This window comes from Myotis davidii, unplaced genomic scaffold (assembly GCF_000327345.1).
Source record: "Myotis davidii unplaced genomic scaffold, ASM32734v1 scaffold438, whole genome shotgun sequence".
NCBI lineage: Eukaryota > Metazoa > Chordata > Mammalia > Chiroptera > Vespertilionidae > Myotis > Myotis davidii.
Window position 1 is genome coordinate 6,188,625 of NW_006290031.1, and position 21,765 is coordinate 6,210,389.

At 37.9% G+C, this 21,765-nt stretch overlaps 1 protein-coding gene across 1 annotated transcript in view; it reads right to left on the reverse strand.

Moving 5' to 3' along the window:
* The window catches only part of KIAA1109 (KIAA1109 ortholog), a 161,351-nt gene that overhangs the window by 48,948 nt on the left and 90,638 nt on the right, over positions 1-21,765 (reverse strand). Inside the window, 11 exon segments of the mRNA XM_006762836.2 lie at positions 1,180-1,348; positions 2,511-2,696; positions 3,535-3,632; positions 7,081-7,186; positions 8,659-8,903; positions 11,846-12,081; positions 13,865-14,071; positions 16,022-16,072; positions 18,821-18,914; positions 19,354-19,599; positions 20,273-20,979. Of these exon segments, the coding sequence (XP_006762899.1) occupies positions 1,180-1,348; positions 2,511-2,696; positions 3,535-3,632; positions 7,081-7,186; positions 8,659-8,903; positions 11,846-12,081; positions 13,865-14,071; positions 16,022-16,072; positions 18,821-18,914; positions 19,354-19,599; positions 20,273-20,979 (2,345 nt within the window).

Genomic DNA, 21,765 nt, shown 5'->3' on the forward strand with positions numbered 1-21,765 from the left:
AAAGCAAGTGTCAGTCAGGAACACAGAGTAGAAAGTATTTTAAGGAGTTGTTGAAAGCTGACAAGAGGCTGGTAAGATGAGAAATGAAATAAACAGGCACTGGATCTAGAAAAACAAAATGTTATCCATGACATTACCAAAAGGAATTTTCCAACCAACTGATCTTATCACCAGATAGCACCTACCACCAATTTAAATCTTAAACAGCTTGCTAAATGGTTCTTCCTTTTAAAACACAGTTCCAACATATTTACCCAATATGCATTATTTAGACCCACTCTATCTGCTCAGCCTTATTTCCATTATTTCCTTTTAGGAAAGCTGCTGATATATTTTCTTAGACCTCTGTACTCATATTCCTTCATTCAGGTTCTCTCTCATTTGGCAAATATTTATTTAGTTCCTGCTATATATGCCATGGACTGTTCTAGACTATTGGATACAAAGGCAAACAAGACAAGCTTTCGTTTCCTTGTCTCCCTGGTGATCACTTAACTTCAAGTTTAATCTGAAGAATTGGTGTCTCCTCTAAGCAGCACAGGTGAAGGTAGAGACTCCCTGACCCCCTAGAACAGTGGTCCTCAACTTTCCTAATGCCGCGACCCTTTAATACAGTTCCTCATGTTGTGGTAACCCCAATTTCATTGTTACAAATTGAACATAATTAAAGTATAGTGATTAATCACAAAAACAATATGTAATTATATATGTGTTTCCTGATGGTCTTAGGCGACCCCTGTGAGAGGGTTGTTCAACCCCAAAGAGGTCGTGACCCACAGGTTGAGAACTGCTGCCCTAGAACATGGATCTCTAATTCTGCTATGAGTCCACTTAGCTCCTCCCACAGGGCTGAGAGTTCCTGGAGGACAGGATACTCTTTTCCGTATTCAGATTCCACTTCTAGACAGTACATAATCAATATTTAGAGTATAAGCAAATAAAGACATTAGCAAACCAAATGGGTGCATTAGTTACCCAAACTAAAAAACTCAGCATTACAATCCATGTAAAAAGCTAATAACTTTAACAAGTAAAATGACTTTAAAAACTGAAGGGAATAAGCAAGAAACTGTTGGGATACTCCCATTTTAGATTTACACTGGTTAATTACAGTGATTTTTATCTGGTGTCATCCCCAAAAGTTCTAAATCCAAGAAAAAAGTCTTGCCTGACTCTCACCTCTGTCAAAGGCCACTGGCTGCGCATACACGATCGGTCTATTCAAGGTAATAAGCACAGCTTCCCTATCTGAAGAGCCACTGATTTCTTCTCGGAGAGCATTTCTTAATCCAATTCTTGTTTTAAAATAGGCAACTTGATGAAAATCAGAACCAGCTTCCTCATAAACCTAAATTAAAAGTTTAATAAAATCAAATAATGGAAAGTGTTTTAATAAAAGAAACTAAAAGTTTTAACATCATTAATGGTATTGTGCACCAAAACAACTATAGTATATTTTTCTCAATTTCATGCATCAATAATAATATATACCTTATGCTATACTACAAAGACCTGAAATCAACATAAAATATGAATGGGTATTTAAGAACTAAATGGAAAGTCAAACAAAGTTTGGACAAAATTGAGGATGAGGTCCATACTCTGAACAACAAATGTTTTTATTTGAACAAATTAACTGTTTTCCTAAAGATGACAAGAAATTTTTGTTCATTTATTCCTCCCACATATTCTTTAATATAGGCAACTCAATTTTGAAAGTGTGACTGATATTCATTTAATCAGTTCTTCAAATCACAGAAGGGAAAAGGTTAAAATCTACATAATTTTTAGCGAAATAAAAACAAAACACTAAAAACTCTGAGTTGTGAATATTAATTTTTATAAAATACAGTCTAATTTACTGCTGTGTATGTATATATATGTTTTACAACATATATGTTTAACATTTCGTTATGCAAAACTTGCCAATATTACAGCACAACTGAGAAACTTAGTAACATTTTTAAAATATATATTTTATTGATTTTTTACAGAGAGGAAGGGACAGGGATAGAGAGCTAGAAACATCGATGAGAGAGAAACATCGGTCAGCTGCCTCCTGCCCGCCCCATCCTGGGGATGTGCCCACAACCGAGTCCATGGCCTTAACCCTTCAGTCCGCAGGCATCAGCTCTATCCACTGAGCCAAACCAGTTAGGGCAAAACTTAGTAACATTTTAAGAACTCACCAATGTTAGCACAAAGCATTGAAATAAAAACAATGTTTAATAAAATAAAGAGAAATTATAAGCACATACTTGTGAAGATACTGGATTAAGTTTCACATGGTTGCATTTGCACTAAACTATAACAATATACCACCAAAATACTCAATGAAATACCAAGGTAAAATTGTAAAGACCTTTATAAATTAATTTTCATTAGAATGTATAACCAGAAATTTTAGCAACTTAAAATATTTTCATAAACATAGTGATATTTCAAGTAGTTGAAATTGATGTGTAAAATATAAAAGCTACAGTTCTAATGTCAACACATTCTGCACTCACCTGATGTTTGACAATTTGTCCTAATGCCAGATTCAAATCCACTTGGCATTTACCAAATAGTTTCAGGTAGCTGCTGCTTCCTGGTAAGGCTTTGGTTTGAAGTCGGTTCGAAAGTTCCAGTTCAATCAATCCAGTTTCAAATCTCACAGCTCTCATTGATGGAGTTGTAGCTGTGACTTGAATACCCTAGCAGATTAAATGTTAGAAGGAAAAAAGGACTCTTAAGTCAACAATGTCCACCCACTCCAATGAAACCTTTTGATACAATAAAATGGAATGTTTTAAAACACACATAGGATGTCTAATAAACTGATAAAACAGCCAACATTCTTTAATTTCTCATTAGTAGAGATTCTCTTTAGTTAGTAAATTTCATTTCAGTATTTTGTATTAAAAATATAGACTGTTCATGGACTAATTATAAATACATTATAATTAAATAAGTATTTGGTAAGAGTAATTTTATTTTTAAGAACACTAATGTCTTAAATATTAGAAATATGAAGGTTTCTATCAAGGTATTACTGCTAATTGAACAAGTGCACAAAATATTTCTTGCTGGTTGATCTAAACGTTCTGCATGGAAGGACATCCAACGCTCTTTAAAATGCAGAAATATGTGCACACTGAAAAAATGCAAATAGGAAAAGGCCCTAGATCAGGGGTCGGCAAACTCATTAGTCAACAGAGCCAAATATCAACAGTACAACGATTGAAATTTCTTTTGAGAGCCAAATTCTTTAAACTTAAATTATATAGGTAGGTACATTGTTATTAACTTAATTAGGGTACTCCTAAGGCACACTCAAGGGGCCAAAGAGCTGCATGTGGCTTGCGAGCCGCAGTTTGCTGACCACTGCCCTAGATTATAGTCAAACAATTATAAAGCATTTTCTTTAGTGGATATACTTCATTTCTATTCTCTAGCTAGCATATTTATGTCTCATATGAATTTTCTATAAAAAGCAGGCATTAATTAATTTGAAAAATCCTTCTAAGAGTAACATTCTTATTGCTATGTCACCTTAAACTGCAAGTTGAGGGAATAGAGTAGAATCTTAGGCTTCTCTCCATCCGCTGTCCCATCATGTTCATTCCAGAGGGGAATCGGCTGCTCCCCACCTAAAAGAGGTTAAAAAATTGAGAGATTAGTATAATTTTTTTTAAAAGAAAAATTTCTATTTTGTGCATTAAAAAAACAACAACACATAAAACGTTTATTTTCTTCTGACTGAGCATTAAACCAATCTTTTTAGCAGGTTACTTTAACTGAGGCAGATGTATATAAGCCAGGGGTAATGCTACATCCATAGACACTTCTTAAGCACATCTTATAAGGACTAAATTAAAACATTATCTGAATAATAAAACAAAATGTGATTATACATGCCAGAAAATGTATTTGAGGCAATAGAGTAAACTGGACTAATTTCTTCAATCAAAAATGTGAACTTTGTTGTTTATATTTTGACTAGTGGCCTGGTGCATAAAATTCATGCACATTAAAAGGGAATTAATTAGAGGAAATATTTTAATATTGCTATTTGCCCTTTCTCTATAATAGAAGTGTCAGAGATGAAAGAAAATTAGTAAAAATCTTCCTCCTGTGGGACCCAGAGTCAAGTCCCCGCCCACCTGTGTGCACCTCAATATTGCCCGAGACCCAGACCCGGCCGGCCCCACCCCCATCAAGCCCCGCTGGGTCACAACCTCAGGTCTCCCATCAAACCCAGCCAGGTAGGGGGCACAGCCTCAGGTCCCCCAGCCTAGGGCAGGGGGCACGGCCTGAGGTCCCCCATAAAGCCCCACTGGGCTGAAGGCACGGCCTCAGGTCCCCCGGCCAGGCGATGGCGTGGGGGGTGCGGCCTGAAGTCCCCCAGACTGGCGCCAGGACAGGGGGCACAGCCTGAGGTCCCCCTTCAAGCCCGCCAGGTGGGGGGCACGGCCTGAGATCCCCTGTCAAGCCTCTATGGGCCGGGGGTACGGCTTCAGGTCCCCTGGCCTGGCGCCACGCAGCTTTAGATCCCTGCTGATCGCTTATTATGGGAACCCCGCCTCCGCAGGGTGGGGTGCATAGCCTGAGGGCCCCAGCCCAGGCCAGGGCAGGGGGCACACCTTAAGGTCCCTGTCAAGCCCCATCGGGCGGGGGACACAGCCTCAGGTCCCCAGGCTCAGGCTGGGGTGGAGGGTGCACCTTGAGGTCCCCCATCAAGCCCTGTTGGGCAGGGGGTGCACCCTGAGGTCGTCCCCCTTCGCCCGCCAGGTGGGGGGCACGGCCTGAGATCCCCTGTCAAGCCTCTATGGGCCGGGGGTACGGCTTCAGGTCCCCTGGCCTGGCGCCACGCAGCTTTAGATCCCTGCTGATCGCTTATTATGGGAACCCCGCCTCCACTGTGGGCCAGCCATCTTGTGTAATGGGAACCCTGCCTCCGCTGTGGGCGCAGCCATTTTGTGATGGCATGATGGAGTGATAGTCAATTTCCATACTGCCTCTTTATTATATAGGATGTGCAAAAGAAAAAATAAAGGTGGAGAAATGAAAAATAAGATAATACACATTAACAATAAAGAGTGTAACAGCAAAGATTATTGTGTAAAGTTTTTTAAATGAGGACAGGACACCTTGGAGGGTAAGTTCCTATTAATAGACCATTTGTTGCCCAGGCAATGTGGTACACTCAGGGAATAACGTTCTAATATTTTAATATATAACTTCTATATCTACTTGTCTTTCCTTTTATGAACTTCTCTGCATGCTTATTTTTCCAATATCCTATCTTAAAATGGTCCACCTTTCTGTTTGTATGTTGAGTTCATCATCAGCCCAGAGAGCATACAGATGGGATGGAAGTTTTTTCCTATTAAGGACCACAGATGCATCAAAAGAGCCAAGAAGCAAACAGATTGCCCTAGCCAGTTTGGCTTGGTGGATAGAGCATCGACCTGGGTACTGAAGGATCCCAGGTTCAATTCCGGTCAAGGGCACATGCCCAGGTTGCAGGCTCGATCCCCAGTAGGGGGTGTGCAGGAGGCAGCCAATCAATGATTCTCTCTCATCATTGATGTTTCTATCTCTCTCTCCCTCTCTCTTCCTCTCTGAAATCAATAAAAAAAAAAAAACTGTTAAAGAAAAAAAACAGATGAAAGGGCAGTTTTTGTTTGCTTAAGATAAAAATGTAATATTTTATGGGCTTTCAAAAAAGTCATAAAAAAGAACTCGTTTCTTTTTTTATTCTTTTTTTTTAAGAACTCTTGCACTTATAACAATATGGATGGATGTTGAGGGTATTATGCTAAGTGAGTAAGTCAATCAGATTACTTAAATGAGGAATCTAAAAAAACAACAACTCACAAATACAGTAAACAGACTGGTTGGTAGCTACAGGGGAAGAGAGTTGGGGGTAGGCAAAATAGGTGAAGGAGGGCAAAGGTACACACTTCCAGATATAAAATAACTAAGTCCTGGGGATGTAATGTACAGCATGGTGACTTTAGTCAATAATATTATACTGCATATTTGAAAGTTTCTAAGAGAGTAAGTCTTAAAAGTTCTCATCATAAGAAAAAAAAATGATAATTTTGTGTGATGATAAAGGGTAACTAGATTAATTATGGTCATCATTTCATAGTGTTATAAATATCAAATTATGTTATACTCCTGAAACGAATATAATGTTATATGTCAATTTTACCTCAAAAAAAGTCTATTCACAAAAATTCTACTTGTCTTGTGTTGATCTATCACTACCTTGAATATGTTTTATATATTTTAAGAAAAAATTTCTTAAAATTTAAAAGCAAATGCTCCACCTCTTACAAAATGTACTACATAATCATTTCAGTTTATAGAAATATAAGAAACACTATTATATTAGTCATATTAACTCCGCAGTTCTTTAACTCATTATAAATTAAATTTATAGATGTGGTCCAGCTATTATTTTGACATGATTATATTCATACTGGAAATATTCAGCCTCAAGAACAATTATACAGAGTCAACTTGTTTTCTACCCTAATTCCTCTTAATACTTCATCTTATAAAATAAAATTCAATTGAACATTTTAAAAATCAAACATGTATTTCTTATTAAAATGTAAAGCTGTGATTAAGAAGCTCAATGGCAATCTATTCTTGAGAGATAAATGTATGGGTTGTTATAAACAATTTACCATGTAGCCAGCATACAGTCACCATCGGGTATAGAATAAGGTGGCAATCTTAATATTGATCTAAATTTTGTTCCTAAATGACTAAGATTGGTTTGGTCAATAGACATACAAAAAGTTCTCGCTCTCTCGCTCTCTCTCTCTCTTAAGGTAAGCATAAAGAAGCTTTGTGAAGTTTATAAATCATGAATGTATGTGTTACACATGAGAAAAGTAATAAGCAAAAGAACCTGTAGGCTGGAAAGCCAGAAAAGGCACACCTTGTTTGTAGGGAGTCACTCAATAATTATATCCAAAGGGCATGCTCAATGCTCATATCACGGACCCATAGGCCATGCAGCCCACGAGAACAAAACCTGCTGCTACATGCTCTGTACTATAAAGTGCCATATCAGCTCACCAGAGACTTTTTGTATCACTTCATTAACTTCCTTCATGAACACTTTCTGGACAAACACCAAGTGGTTTAGAAGATCAGTTGTGAGATTATGTTCAAAAGAACCAACCTGCCAAACAAAATTAGAGCATTAGGCTGACAGTACTGACTGACTTAGTTTTAAATACATTTTTGCACACATAAGTAATCCCAAACTCGGTGGACAATTATCTACATACTATTTGAAATCAATACTTTGAAGAAGGGCTAAAAATATTCAGATTCTCCAATACTTTACTGGCCTGACTATTACAGGCTATTCCCTCAGTTAAAAGAAATGTTAGCAGTAGCCAATAGGAATAAATCATTTGAAAATGAATGGAAATTATAATTTAATTATGTAATCTGATAATTTTAAAATTGAAATTTTATCTATATTAATATTTATTTTTATTGCCACTGTTGTATTGTTGGAACCATAAATAAATGTCATTATAATAAAACTAGAGGCCCGGTGCACAAAAATTTGTGCACTTGTCGGGGGGGTGTCCCTCAGCCCAGCCTGTGCCCTCTCGCAGTCTGGGACCCCTCGGGATATGACCACCTGCTGGCTTAGGCCTGCTCCTCGGGGGATTTGGCCTAAGATGGCAATCAGACATCCCTCTGGCTGCCCGGCAGCCCTCGGGTGATGTCCACTTGCCAGCGGGGAGCAGACCTAAGCTGCAGTCAGACATCCTTAGCGCTGCTGAGGAGGCAAGAGAGGCTCCCACCACCACCACTGTACTAGCAGGCATCAGCCTGGCTTGTGGCTGAGCAGAGCTCTCCCTATGGGAGCATACTGACCACCACGGGGCAGCTCCTGCATTGAGCATCTGCCCCCTGGTGGTCAGTGTGTGTCATAGTGACCAGTGATTCCCAGTCGCTCTGCTGTTAGGGTCAATTTGCACTCCTTTTTTCTTTTTTCTTTGTTTATTCTGGGATTTATTTACCTTCTATAATTGAAACTTTGTTGCCTTCACTGGCGCTCCCAGCTCTGAGGCCGCAGCTGCTGAAAGCAGGTATCTGGGGTTTGTTTAGCTTCTATAATTGAAACGTTAGTTTTGGAGCTGTTGCTTTCAGAGCTCAGAGCCGGGCCGCAGCAGGCGGGGAACCTTGGCTTCCTCCATCACTGGAGCAAGCAAGCCTCCTGCTCGCTTCAGCTGCGTGGCTGCTGGCCACCATCTTGGATGGCAGTTAATTTGCATACCACCCTGATTAGCCAATGGGAAGCATATCGGAGATACAGTTAATTACCCTATTTGTCTTTTATTAGATTAGATGAACCATGAAAATATTGCAGAGATGGATGTGCAACCCAATGTAAGAAATATAATGAGGTCAAAGGTGACTAATAAAAAAACATGCTTCAGTTAACCTATAGAGGGAGGGACATACACACACATGCACATGCACACACATACACATACTAGATTCAGTACAGAATTTTGTAGAAATAAATGGTTTAATAATTTGTCTTAAAAGTTTGGATCACTACATATTTTGATACACCTAAAACTTGAAGGCCTCTAATTACAGAGTAAGAAAATTAAAAAGTAAACTTACTTCTGCCACACAACGTAGATAATTTCCCTGTAAAAAGTACCCTTGTTTCGAAGGCAGTTCATCTATACTCCACACCTGATCTGAATAACTATCATGCTCTTCCATGATGTATTTCCCAGACATAGTAACAGGAGGCAGGTTAAGACTGGCAGAAGGAGGAATAGTAGACATATCTGTGGCAGAAACTTTTGAAGTAAAACGCAGCCTGTGATTTGGCAGCTCAAATGTAAACCTGGTCTGTGCACCTGTAAGAAAGAAGAAAAGTTATTGCTTATTCATTCAGGTGCTCACTCACCCATTCATTCCTTACTTTGTTCAAAAATGGTGCCTAAGAAAAATATATGCATAACCCAAAACCTACATTGAAAGATACAGAAAAGATATTTAAATGTGCTCATATTTCCTATCTTTTCAATATACTGTATGTATGGTTACTATAAAGAGTCAGTAAGTATTATTAAGCCAGCAAAAATCATTTATTAAGCCTATAGGTGCCCAACATTGTGCTAGGTGCTAGAAAAACACTTAAAATATTCTTCATTTCATAGAAGGCAAAAAGAAATTACCCTTATTACAGAAGAGTTATAACAAACAGGTGCAAGAAAAATGAATTAAGAAGTAGTAGATGCCTTATTAAAATCGAGCTCTATCACTGTCACATGTACTGTGTAACATATACCCATGTGCTCCTCTCCAACCAACCAAGTCTACTGATAGTGTTCTGTACATTACCAATTCTCTCCACTCAAACAGCATTAAACAGACTATTTTCCCTATATATATAAGTATATAAATATACACTTGACAAATGGATTATAAAATGTGTACGAAGGAGTACAAACCAAAAATAACCAAGACAACTCCTAAACAAGGAAAAGCCAGGTTATCAATATGATATTGGTGCAAATAGGGCAATGAAACATAACAGAGAACTCTGAAATAGATACCACATAAATAAACACTTAATAAATGACAGAACTGGATTATATACCACTAGGGGAAAAACAGATTAGTCAATACATGATGCTGAGATAACTGGTCGTGCATACTACTCTAGACACCAAATTAAAGAAAAATAATAATCATTTCCATATAGATTAAGAAGTATATAAAAAGTAAACCTTTAAAACATTTACTAAAAAATATAGAATATTTTCATGATTCTGGAAGGAAAAGAATTTCTTTAAGACATAAAAGATAGAGCCCAGTTGGTGTGGTTCAGTTGGTTGAGCATAGTCCCATGTACCAAGAGGTCACCAATTCGATTCCAGGTTAGGACACAGGTCGGCAAGGGAAGATGGTGGAAGGGGAGTTGCAGGCTGAATCATGCAGGAACATGGAGCATGCAGGAGGCAGCTGATGGATATTTCGCTCTCATTGATGTTTCTCCCACTCTCCCTCCTTTTCTCCCTCCCTCCTTCACTTCCATTCTCTAAAAATCAATGGAAAAAATACTCTTGGGTGAGGATTAACAAAAAACCATTTAAGAATGCACATGATAGAGGAAAATATTGGTAAATTCAATGACAATAAAATATCTATTGATCAAAAGACAACTCAAAGTGAAATGATAACCCTATGACTGGGTGACAATATATGTTAAACATAAAATGTCAAAGATTTTAATATACAAAATATATAAAGAATTACTGTGAATCTAGAAAAATACAAATGACCCAATGTTAAAATGGGCAAGAAACAAATGAGAATCATCAACAGAAATGTCATGTGAGAAAACATATAAGGGCCTCTTAATAAAATAAAAAACCAGTTTCATTAGTAATTGCAGAAATATAAATTAAAACCACAATGAAGTACCATTCCACATTTACCAGAGATGCAAAAATTTAGGAGTATTGACAGAATGTGGAACAAAGGACACTCTCATCTCACCTGGTGGGAGAGTAAATGATGGCAGGCACAAGCACTTCAGAAAAGGTTTGTATTTCCCAGTGAGGTGTAGAGGCATTTACCCCAGTCTAGCTATCCACTCCCAATAACCACCCTTGAGAAACCGTACACCAGGACATGTATATGAGATCGACTGTAATAGCAATGTTGTAAAATGGGCCAAAGATCCATCAATAGCAGAATGGATAAATAAATTGTGATATAATCGCCGAAACCGGTTTGGCTCAGTGGATAGAGCGTCGGCCTGCGGACTGAAAGGTCCCAGGTTCGATTCCGGTCAGGGGCATGTACCTGGGTTGCGGGCACATCCCCAGTAGGGGATGTGCAGGAGGCAGCTGATCGATGTTTCTCTCTCATCGATGTTTCTAACTCTCTATCTCTCTCCCTTCCTCTCTGTAAAAAATCAATAAAATATATTTTAAAAAAAATTGTGATATAATCACTTAATGAACTACTACTATATTTCAGTGAAAAATGAATAAGGCAGAGATATATAAATAGATGAACTTCAAACAAAATGTATAGCAAAAACAAAATTCCAAGTTAAAAGATATGTTAGTAGGAAGATTCCATGTAAATGGAGTTCAAAACAGGCAACAGCAAATAAACTTTAAGTCATTTATGAGTATATACATGTGCGGTAAGAAAAGCAAAAAACTGGGGACACAAGTTCATGACAGTGGTTATCCCCTGAGCAGCCACAGGAATGTTATCTGGTAGTGGTAATCCTTGAAAGAGACTTCAAAGTATTGGTATTTTCTAATTCTTAAATGTGTAACAGACATTATTCTTTAAACTGTGTGTATATAATTTAAACTTATATATGATACATTTCAGGATAAAAATATAACAGCAAAGCATTTTTGGTCAACATATATGAGGATCACAAAATCTTATAGAAGTAGCTGTTTTGAAGAAGTCAAATTACTTTTAATTTGAGCTAAAGGCGCCCAATCTGAACCTAAACCATGTTATTCAGGCAATACGAAACTGACAGATGTAGAAATTTATTCAACTTAAAGTTTAACTGGAGAAATGGCCTCCATAATCCAGTAAGTCTAAAGAGTTCAGATGAAAGTAGGGTACATGCTTGCTATTAAGGGAGGTGTATTGATAGCTGCTACTTGACTGAGGAATATCATTAATGAAATTTAAAAGTGTTCTGATTAAAATTTTCATATAATATCTATACAACCAAATATATCTTTTCATCAAACAATTGCTAATTATAAAACCAATACTACATTCTCAGACAGAATTTGGAAGCAGACGCTACCTGTCATCCCGTGGCTCCGCATCCGGCCCATCTTGTACTCAGCCCGCAGGGAGGGCAGCAGCGCAGCTCCAATGGCAATGCCGTCCAACATGGTGCTGAACTTCAGAACTAGAGGCTTCTTTTCTAAGCCTTCTGGCAGCTGAGGAAATTCATTTGTTTCAATAGGGGTCTGATTAACACTCGGCGTTTTTTCAGAAGGTAGGGGAGTTGCAACATCTTCTTTTACAGGCTGTGCGCTACAAAGCAAAAAATAATAATAATTAAAAAACACACAATAGCTACCATTTTATTATATAAAATTATTGGAGTTCTTAATAAAAATAGCGAAAATATACTATAAACAGATGTTTTATTTCTAATTCCAGACCATATTGAGACTTCCTAGAAACAGCCATTAAAAATGATGATCCAAAGAAGCAAGCAAAAAGAAATAATCACAATATAAACTGGAATGCTATAACACCAAGGCCATTCATATCATCAATGTAAAACTAATTGGACTTTAGACTCAGGTTTGTCTGCTTCCAAATTCCATGACTTTAGCATTGTGTACTCTACTGTTGCTTGTAAGACTATTACTACTGTGGCCTACTATTGCTACCATTATAAATAACAACTAGAGATCCAGTGCATGGAATCGTGCACCGGTGGAGTTCCTTGGCCTGGCCTGTGCCCTCTCACAATCCAGGACACCTCGGGGGATGTCAGAGAGCTAGTTTTGGCCTGATCCCTGCAGGCCAGGCTGAGGGATCCCACCGGTGCACAAATCCATGCACAAGGCCTCTAGTATGTATATAAGATCTTTGGTTAATCTCTTCCCGCCCTCCCTCCTCCCCCTTTCCCTCTGAGATTCATCAGTCTGTTCATGTTTCCATGCCTGTACATTGAGCGTTTGCCCCTTGGTGGTCAGTGCGCATCATAGCTACCGGTCAAACAGTTGACCGGTCAAACCGTCACCTAGGCTTTTATGTATATAGATAATAACACCAACAGCCACAATAATTGAGTATTTATCTGTGCCAGGTACTGTTTTCAGTGCTTTGTGTGTTTTATATCATTTATTCATTGATCGCACAAGCCTTTGAGTGGACACTATTATCTCCACTTTGTAAAGGAGGAAATATGGCCAGAAAGTGGTGAAACCAGGACTTGAACTCATTCAGTCTGACTACATAGTCTGATTTTTCTAACTATTACACTTTCAGGGCAATACATTCTAATAAAGAAAAATTCCTTAGAGTATTTTAAACGAAGGCTTATGTGACACAATCTGGATTCCATATTCCACTGACAGAAGTAACATTCATATTATTACTACTTAGGCAACTTTAGATAGGAATGAATATTACTTCAGAATTAAAGGTCTAGATAAAAACAACTGGAAAAATCACTGCTTTTGGACACCACCAAAAAAAAAAACACTAATTTTTTTTTTTACCAAGATGGGAAAAATAATAAGAACATATTTTTATCTTTTACTTATCATATATTTATTAGTTATTCATTAGTTATAGCTTTGAAGACCAGTGATTCAGACCCATGAATAAGGGCTCCAGACACAGGGAATAAAGGGTAACATGCCAAGGTCCAAATTATTGCCTTTTAAAACATTTCTGTGGTATGATCATACACTGCCTTGAACCACATATAGAAAGGACAGCACAAAACCATGAATGGCACATAAATGGGCACTGAAACTTTTAAAATCTATGCAGTCATAAATTTCAATGAGTTAAGAGTAAACAAGAATTGATACATTCCTAAAATTTGTCAGTTGGCTCTTTATTAGTACCTCTTATGCTGCCCACATATCTCTAGGGCTCTTAAGCTTTATTGACGCCCAGTGGAACACTGACAATGGCACTTGTGACATATAATATCCAGTACTACCTACCATCATGTTTGGTTACTTTCCACCTGCCCCTGTGTCTATCATGGTCAATGCTCAGTCTTCCTCCACATTGCTGTTCACACAGCAAAGAACTGTAGAGAATGACAAAACTCGATGGAATAACTTACAGTGTAGAAGGTTGTCTGATGAGGTCTGAGATCTGCTTCGATAGCTGGTGAGAACTCCGAACCATCATGCTATGTAAGGTGGCGGGGTGCTGTGGAATGTTGATGCTGATAGCTCCGACTTTGAACACGGCAGCATTGTTCGTCTTCAACCCTCTCTGGGCACTGTAGAGGGCCTGGGACTTGGCGATACTGCATTTTACTACAGTTCTAGCAACAGGAAAGGAGGACTATTAAAATATAGCCAAGTAAAGATAAATTTTGAAAAGTAGTATTATTGAGAGCAAGACAAGTGCTTTTAAGTTACTCATTGAACTAAACACATTAATATTTTTTTCATGTGTTTAAATCATACATTGAATACGTATTCTATAAATAATGAAATACATTTATTTTACAATGTTTGCTAGACACACCAAATATTCTATTTTAATACAGACTTTATAGAAGAACATATGTCTGGGATCTTGTGTAAGTAAAAGCATGAACACTGACACATTACATACATGCAACACAAAATTCCATTTTCACTTTTTTTCTCCATTCAGAACTCCACTATTCTCCTCCAACTTATTTTAGGATCTATACAACCACTAAGAAAGCACAAACACTGAATATGAAAAGATAAAAAATGCAATATACTTCTTAAAATTGAACAAATGAATAATCACCTAATATATTAAAATATACTAAGAGAAATTAACAGGAAGGAAGAAATTAACTTGAATTTTCTATTTTCAGTGAGTAACAAAGAAATGACAGAAGTCCAATTCATAACAAGTAACTACTAATTTAAAAACTGCTATGCTTTACTGATATAAACATAAAGCAGAAATATTCTCTCTCTTGATCTCTTATGCTCTCTTTCCCGTGGCTAGAACAGTACCCTGAATGTGATAAGCACTCACTGAATCTTGTGAAATGAATGAGCAGAAAGAAGTACAGCAGAAGAATGGCTCTCAACACGGCAACTATGGAATTACACAAATAGCATGTGATAGGTCACATGTGCAGAAACCATGACAAAGCAGTCTTTGGCATACAATGGAAAGGTGCCTGTCAAAGAACTGCACCAGGAAAGGCCCAGATAGTAAAAAGATGGCCTCTAATATAAATGCTATCTTTCAAATGAGCAAAGGATTCTTGAAAAATAAATAGATTTAGCAAAGCACTCAGTGATGAAAGGGAAAAAATAAATCCTCTTCAGCTACTATGACTACTAAAGTGGACTTACTGGTAGTTCTTGTTTTTTCAATACCTATTAAAATGGCATTAATATGGAAGAGTGATTCTAGGAAACAATAATTTCTCTAATTTAAAATTAGTGAATTTATTCTTTTTTAGTACTTCTAATTGGCTGATAAAGAGATATAGATCATATTAATCTCAACGAAGGGCTGGTAATTGATATTTTGCCTATGGCCTGTTATCATTACGCAATGAAACAAATCTCACCAAGTATGATAATCTTACCAGCATGGAACTTAATATACTGATTCAAATATTTATTCAGCATATTCAAATTTTACAGAAAATGCCCAAAGAAATAACCAGTGCTAAGTAACACATTAATTTGTCACAGTGATAAAACTCATGTGATGAATATTTTTAAGTATAGCACTCAATATAGCTCACTACTACAAAATATCAGATATACATGAGTCAAATCAAGGCAATCAAAATACAGAAGCACATATAGAAAAGTCATATATAAAGTCTGTCAACAGAGCAATAAACGCTCCTCATCTTAAAACAGGACCATAAGGTTGAGATGTGTAGATATTTTCAATGTTAGTTTTAATAATTATTTTTGCAATTAGTGAAAAATCTTTTGCAAAGTGAAACACTTTGGCTTCTACTATTACGTCAAACATTAACAAGGATATGTGATAATATAAATTTTGACAGTAACATGTCTAAAAAGAGAACAAGCAATGCACACCTACAGTGCTACAATCTTTCAACAACAAAGCAAAAAGGTAGCCATTACCTGTGTGTTTGCTGAATACCAGTAGGCTTTAATTTACAAAAGGGTCTATGTTAAAACTACAAAATAATAACTAACTACATACATTCACAGCCATGCAGATAACATTATCCTTAAAACTGTTCAGTGCTATGTTAATCACAAAGCCCATGAAAAAGAATAATATGACATACAGAAACTCTTGTTTGGCTGTGCTTGTAGGAGATGTAGGAAAATCCTCCAGTCTACAGATGAAGATGCAAGAGGAAGCAGGAAACAAAAAGGAAGCAGATAAGCATTCATGCATAAATCAGTTACAACATGACCGATCATCTGGAAAGCTTTTCTTATTTCCCACCTTTACAATTTTCCTTCAAAGAACCTTTTAAACTACTTTTTTAGTTCTGTTTCCTTTTCTTTGAAATTGGAAATAAAAAGCCAAAGAATAAGTCCAGGGACACTTAACACTACTAGAATCTAGCAGTGAGTAATAACTTTTATTTTTCAAATATAAAGTTAAGGGATCTTTCCTAACTTTTTTTCTAAAGGCTATCTAATACTTCGAAAGTCTGTTCGATAAATATGCTTTCGCAAGTTTAGAGACTTTATGCCCTTCTCTTAAAACAGCGGTTGTCAACCTGTGGGTCGCGACCCCTTTGGCGGTCGAATGACCCTTTCACAGGGGTCGCCTAAGACCATCTTGCATATCAGATGTTTACATTACGATTCATAACAGTAGCAACATTACAGTTATGAAGTAGCAACGAAAATAATTTTATGGTTGGGTCACAACATGAGGAACTGTATTTAAAGGGCCAGAAGGTTGAGAACCACTGTCTTAAAAGCTAATAGAAAATAGAGACAAGGGATCCAATAGGACAGTAAATAAAACACATAGGACATGTAAAGAAATTTGTTTTACTTTCTGAATAGGTTGGTGAGCATGGTACTTTAATTTCGTCAACAGGGGATGTGGAGCCTGAGTTCTGTAAGGACTGTCTACAGAAGCAACACAGCGAGGTGCCAGAAGGCGGGATTCAGGCCTCTCTTCCTTCTTACTGTACCATTTGAAGCATTTTAGGCAAACACTTTGATCTTTCTGAATCTTAATTTATTGTTCCCTAAGGGGGATAAAGCCACCCTAGGTCACAAAATTGTAAAGTAATCTCTATGAGACTCCACAGTAGGTGCTGCCTAAGATAACTGTTGTTACATGAGAGCCCCTCTCCCACAGTGAATGACCAGGAAAAATCTTGTCTCTCCCAACTACTGGATTTCCTGGTCTTTTGAAAGACTTCTTAAGAAATACAAACTGGAACATTCAGGAGGCTAAAATAAAATATGTTCTCTTTCATTCCAAGGTTTCAGGTCCAAATTCTCCAGCAAGACTTACACATCTATTTCAGGAAATATTCCCTCATACAGCTATCACATTATCCATGTTTAAAATATTATTAATAGGCCTGTAACTAGTCAGTCTATGACTAATGTGTGATTTTTACAATGTTGAACCAAATCCCCTATTTAGTCAGTAATTAACATGATAGAGGCTTTCTAGGACCATTGTAGGATATATATATATCTAGTTATAACCTTAAAAGCAAATTCTCAAAATCTAACCTAAGCACATTTTGTAATTTTAACATAAAACTGCTCCATTGAAAGGAAATTAGGAATAAGGTCTATAATCCCAAATTGTGTGAACCAAGTAAGTGGTTTAATATATTGATAATAGATGAGTAATCTGAATATCATGTGTAAAGGTAATAATTCTAAACAGATCCAAGAATAGAACTTATAAGAAAAAGGACAGAGTCAAAAGAAAAGTGATATGTATTGTCATCCTATATAATAAAAGCCTAATATGCTAAGTGTCTGGTCGTCTGATCATCCATTCAACCAATCAAAGCATAATATGCTAATGATATGCTAAGGCCACTCAACCACTTGCTATGACATGCACTAACCACCAGGGGGATTATTGGTAGGTTAGCTTGCTGCTGGGGTCCGGCCGATAGGGACTGAGCGAGATGGGCCAGACATGCCCTGGAGTCCTCCTACGGTCCTTCCCTAGCCCTATTGTGGGTGGATGGGTGGGAAGTAATCAACCAAAGGCCATCCTATATAATAAAAGGATAATATGCAATTCGGCTGGTTGCTATGACACGCACTGACCACCAGAGGACAGACACTCAACGCAGGAGCTGCCCCCTGGTGGTCAGTGCGCTCCCACAGGGGGAGCGCCGCTCAGCCAGAAGCCCAGCTCACAACTGGCAAGTGCAGCAGCAGTGGCGGGAGTTTCTCCCACCTCCGTGGCAGCGCTAAGGATGTCTGACCGCCAACTTAGGCCTGCTCTCCAGAGGGTGTGGGCCTAAGCCATCAGTCGGACATCCCCCAAGGGCTCCCAAACTGCAAGAGGGCACAGGCGGGGCTGAAGGTCCCCATCCCACCCCCCACCCTGAGTGCATGAATTTTTGTGTACCGGGCCTCTAGTAACTATAAGAAGCTTACCTATACTATTAGAAGGGTCTCTAAGGCATTACAGTAAAATTGTTTAAATGCAAAAATGGCAAGAGGAAGTTTTAAAACCCAACATGAATATGGGTAATGATTGCTTAACATAAAACTAAGACATGCTATATCCTTTGACTATAATTTTGTTTTATTTAACTATTTGAATTGTGCTAGCTTTTCCATCTTATGTTTAACCAAAATTTGCACTAGTGATCATTTTTCTTGATACATATCTTACAATGTCCCAGGAGTCTACTTTTAAAGAGGGGTAAAGGAGGTAGTAAAACCACTTTCAGAAAGGCAAAATCACTTTTCTAAAACATTTCATTGTGTGATATTCTTAATGACAGAAATCATAATATCTGAAACATTAAGTATATAAATTTCAAAATTCAGCAAGTGTGGGACTTATCCAATGAATTTTAAGTTTCCTATAAACTATAACAAACAAATTTAAGAATAAAAATCAATACACTTACTGTATATTTGGTGTGATCCCTTCAAGCAGCACAATATTAACCCCACCAATATGCGCAGTGGCACATGTCTCAGTCATCTTTTGATGTAAAACATCTTAAATGTGATGAAAAATAATTATATGAATTATAAATTTGCATTTTACTCATATTAAATGCAAATTATTTTTTACTCATAAAATGTTCAGTGACAAAAGATAATTTTAAAGTTACATAAAATTTCAACTATATTTTGAAACTACTTTTTAAAATTTCCTTGAAGTTTTATTTCTGTGTTCATATATATATATATGCGAATCATGCAGTACAGAGCCTAAAGGGCATTAAATAGCCTAATGACATTTTAAATCTCAGAAGTAATACTTAGTGCAGAACATTTGGAAATTTTTATAAAACAAAAATAGGAAAAAGAAACTACATAAATTAGCTCTCTGACCTACCTGGAAGTTTGGTTTTCTAGAACAACTGCCAAGCAGGAATTGGGGAGATGGAGTCAGTTCTCAGAAAAGCATCAGCAATATGGGAACGTGCCATACCTTTCATCTTCTCCTTCAGTGTGAAGCTGCCATGAATCCTCTTCAGCTCGGACTCCATTGTGAGCCCACCAATGTCCGCCTCCAGATGTGTGCGGTTCACCATGCCAATCCCGAACACGATCAGGGTGACATGCTGGGGCTCCGCTGTCACCAAGCTGCGCTTCCTCTGCGTTTTTGTCACACTGTTATTGTCCTGTTCATTCTCAAACACTACTTTACAGGTTGGCTCTGTTGGGCTCCGAACGCCTTCATAAGTAAACAGAAACACACAAGTTTAGACATGAAAACTGTGGAATGAAAGGACACTTATTTCTCTTTCCTTCCATTTCCTGACCAGCTCTCTTCCTCCTTTCCCCTACCAAAATGACATTTAAAGTATTTCTACATCTTCCCTTGGCCACACTGAAAGCAAACAGTCATTGACAGCAGGTGTGTGTGGCTCTACCGGAGCACCTTGCACAAGGTTAGAGAGGGTGGGAAATGGGGCACAGGAGTTCTGAGCACATGACTATTCTCTCTTGACTGCCAACTGCTGTGCATCTCAATTATCCACTCATCACATGAAAAAAACCTCATGAGCCCTAGCCAGTTTGGCTCAGTGATAAAGCATCAGCCTGGGGGCCAAAGAGTCCCGAGTTTGATTCTGATCAGGGCCATGTACCTTGGTAGCAGGCTCCTCCCTGGCTCAGGCCCTGGTTAGGGCACGTGCAGGAGGCAACCAATGGATGTGTCTCTCTCACATGGATGTTCCTCTCTGTCTTTCCCTCTCTCTTCCACTCTCTCTAAAAGATCAATAGAGAAATATCCTCAAGTGAGGATTAACAAAACAAAAAAAGAAAGCATCATGAACAACCTAAAGCCTTTCTTAGTATGTTTGCAATTCTAAACAGCAATTTAAAAAATATGAAACATCCATTACCTGCTGGTCCAAATGCGTCTGAAGATTTTTCCAGTATTCCTGTTGGATCAGAGATGAGAGAATAGAAGTTCAGCAGTTTGTACATGTTCTGCCAGCACTCGGCAGAGGGTTCACTCTGCTCTGACACGGTAATGGAGTCAGAGTCATCCATGGGGATCGCCATGTGGTCCACCACGTCCTTGGAGCCTTTCCTAGACACTTTGGAGGTTCTTCTCTCAGATCTTCCCAATGAGTTTTTGTTTCGAGATTCCTTTTTGTTATTCTCAGGGTTGGTCCGTTTGTTCTTTGCATTATTTACTCTGGTGCCACCATTAAGACTTCCTCTGGAACTGCGGCTGAAGTCAGAGGAGCGGAAATCCCGATGTTTTCTGGTTCTAAAGGTAGGTGTTGGTGAAGCTGATCCAGCTGTGTATCTGCTCAGTTTAATGTCAGTCTGAGTCGCTTTGATGTCATCTATCATTGTACTGAACTGATGAATGAGACGAACCAAAGCCATGTCCACATGCTGGCTTATAGACTGACAGGAAATGGTGAAGTTGCAGTGGAAGGTATTGTAGTAACGCTTGTTAAGATCATGGAAAGAAAGAGCGTTGGTGGAGTTCTGAGGGGTGCACACAGACTTTTCCATCATGACTGCACTGATGCTAAAGGTTTCCAACATTAATGCCGGTTTGAACTCAAGTGGAGGAAGATTCACATGGCCTTGCCTAAAAATGTGAAAATAAATGACAAGGTTTTTATTTCCTCTTTTCTAGACTGTACAATCTTTATTAATTTATTAGCAAAATAATCTCCAAGATAATATGTTTATAAGTCATTTAAATCCTTTTCAGCATGAAATCAAGTAGTTTACTTTTTTCAATAAGTCAACTTTTTATAAGTTGACTAGTCAAAATTAGCCTTATGTTAATGATTTCAGTGAAAAGATAAAACAATTTTTCTTGCCAACGATGTCACACCACACTGATGATTCCAATGTGAAGGGATTTGTTATCATAGTTTAAATAACACCAGTTCCCTAACAACATGGTTCAAAATTTACTGTGAACAACTGCAGAAAGCACAAACTTGCTGCTAGCTCTTCAGTCCATGAGTCACTACATAAATAACGGACAGGCATCGTGATCAGTGACCAATCATATCACTTTGTCAAAGTCTGTCAGTGATTGGTCAATGCACATTTGTTATGCATTCACACCCAGACAGGGAAGCATATAGTGTGTTGCCTCCTTGTGACATTAAAAAAAAAAAAAAGAGTATGATAATCGAACAGGGAATTGTACAGCAAGGATAAAAATGCAGCAATAAAACAAAAAAAATTATAAGGCTGGTAGTGAAATTCAGTTAAATGTAAATGGAGCTATAGAAGAAACAGCTGACCATGGAGATGTTGCCACTTTGCTGTTCTAGAAACTAGATATGCGGCCAAAGGAGCGCAGGGAAGTCACACTTATTGGCATGAAGAGGAAACTGGTTGCAACAAAAAGGATGAG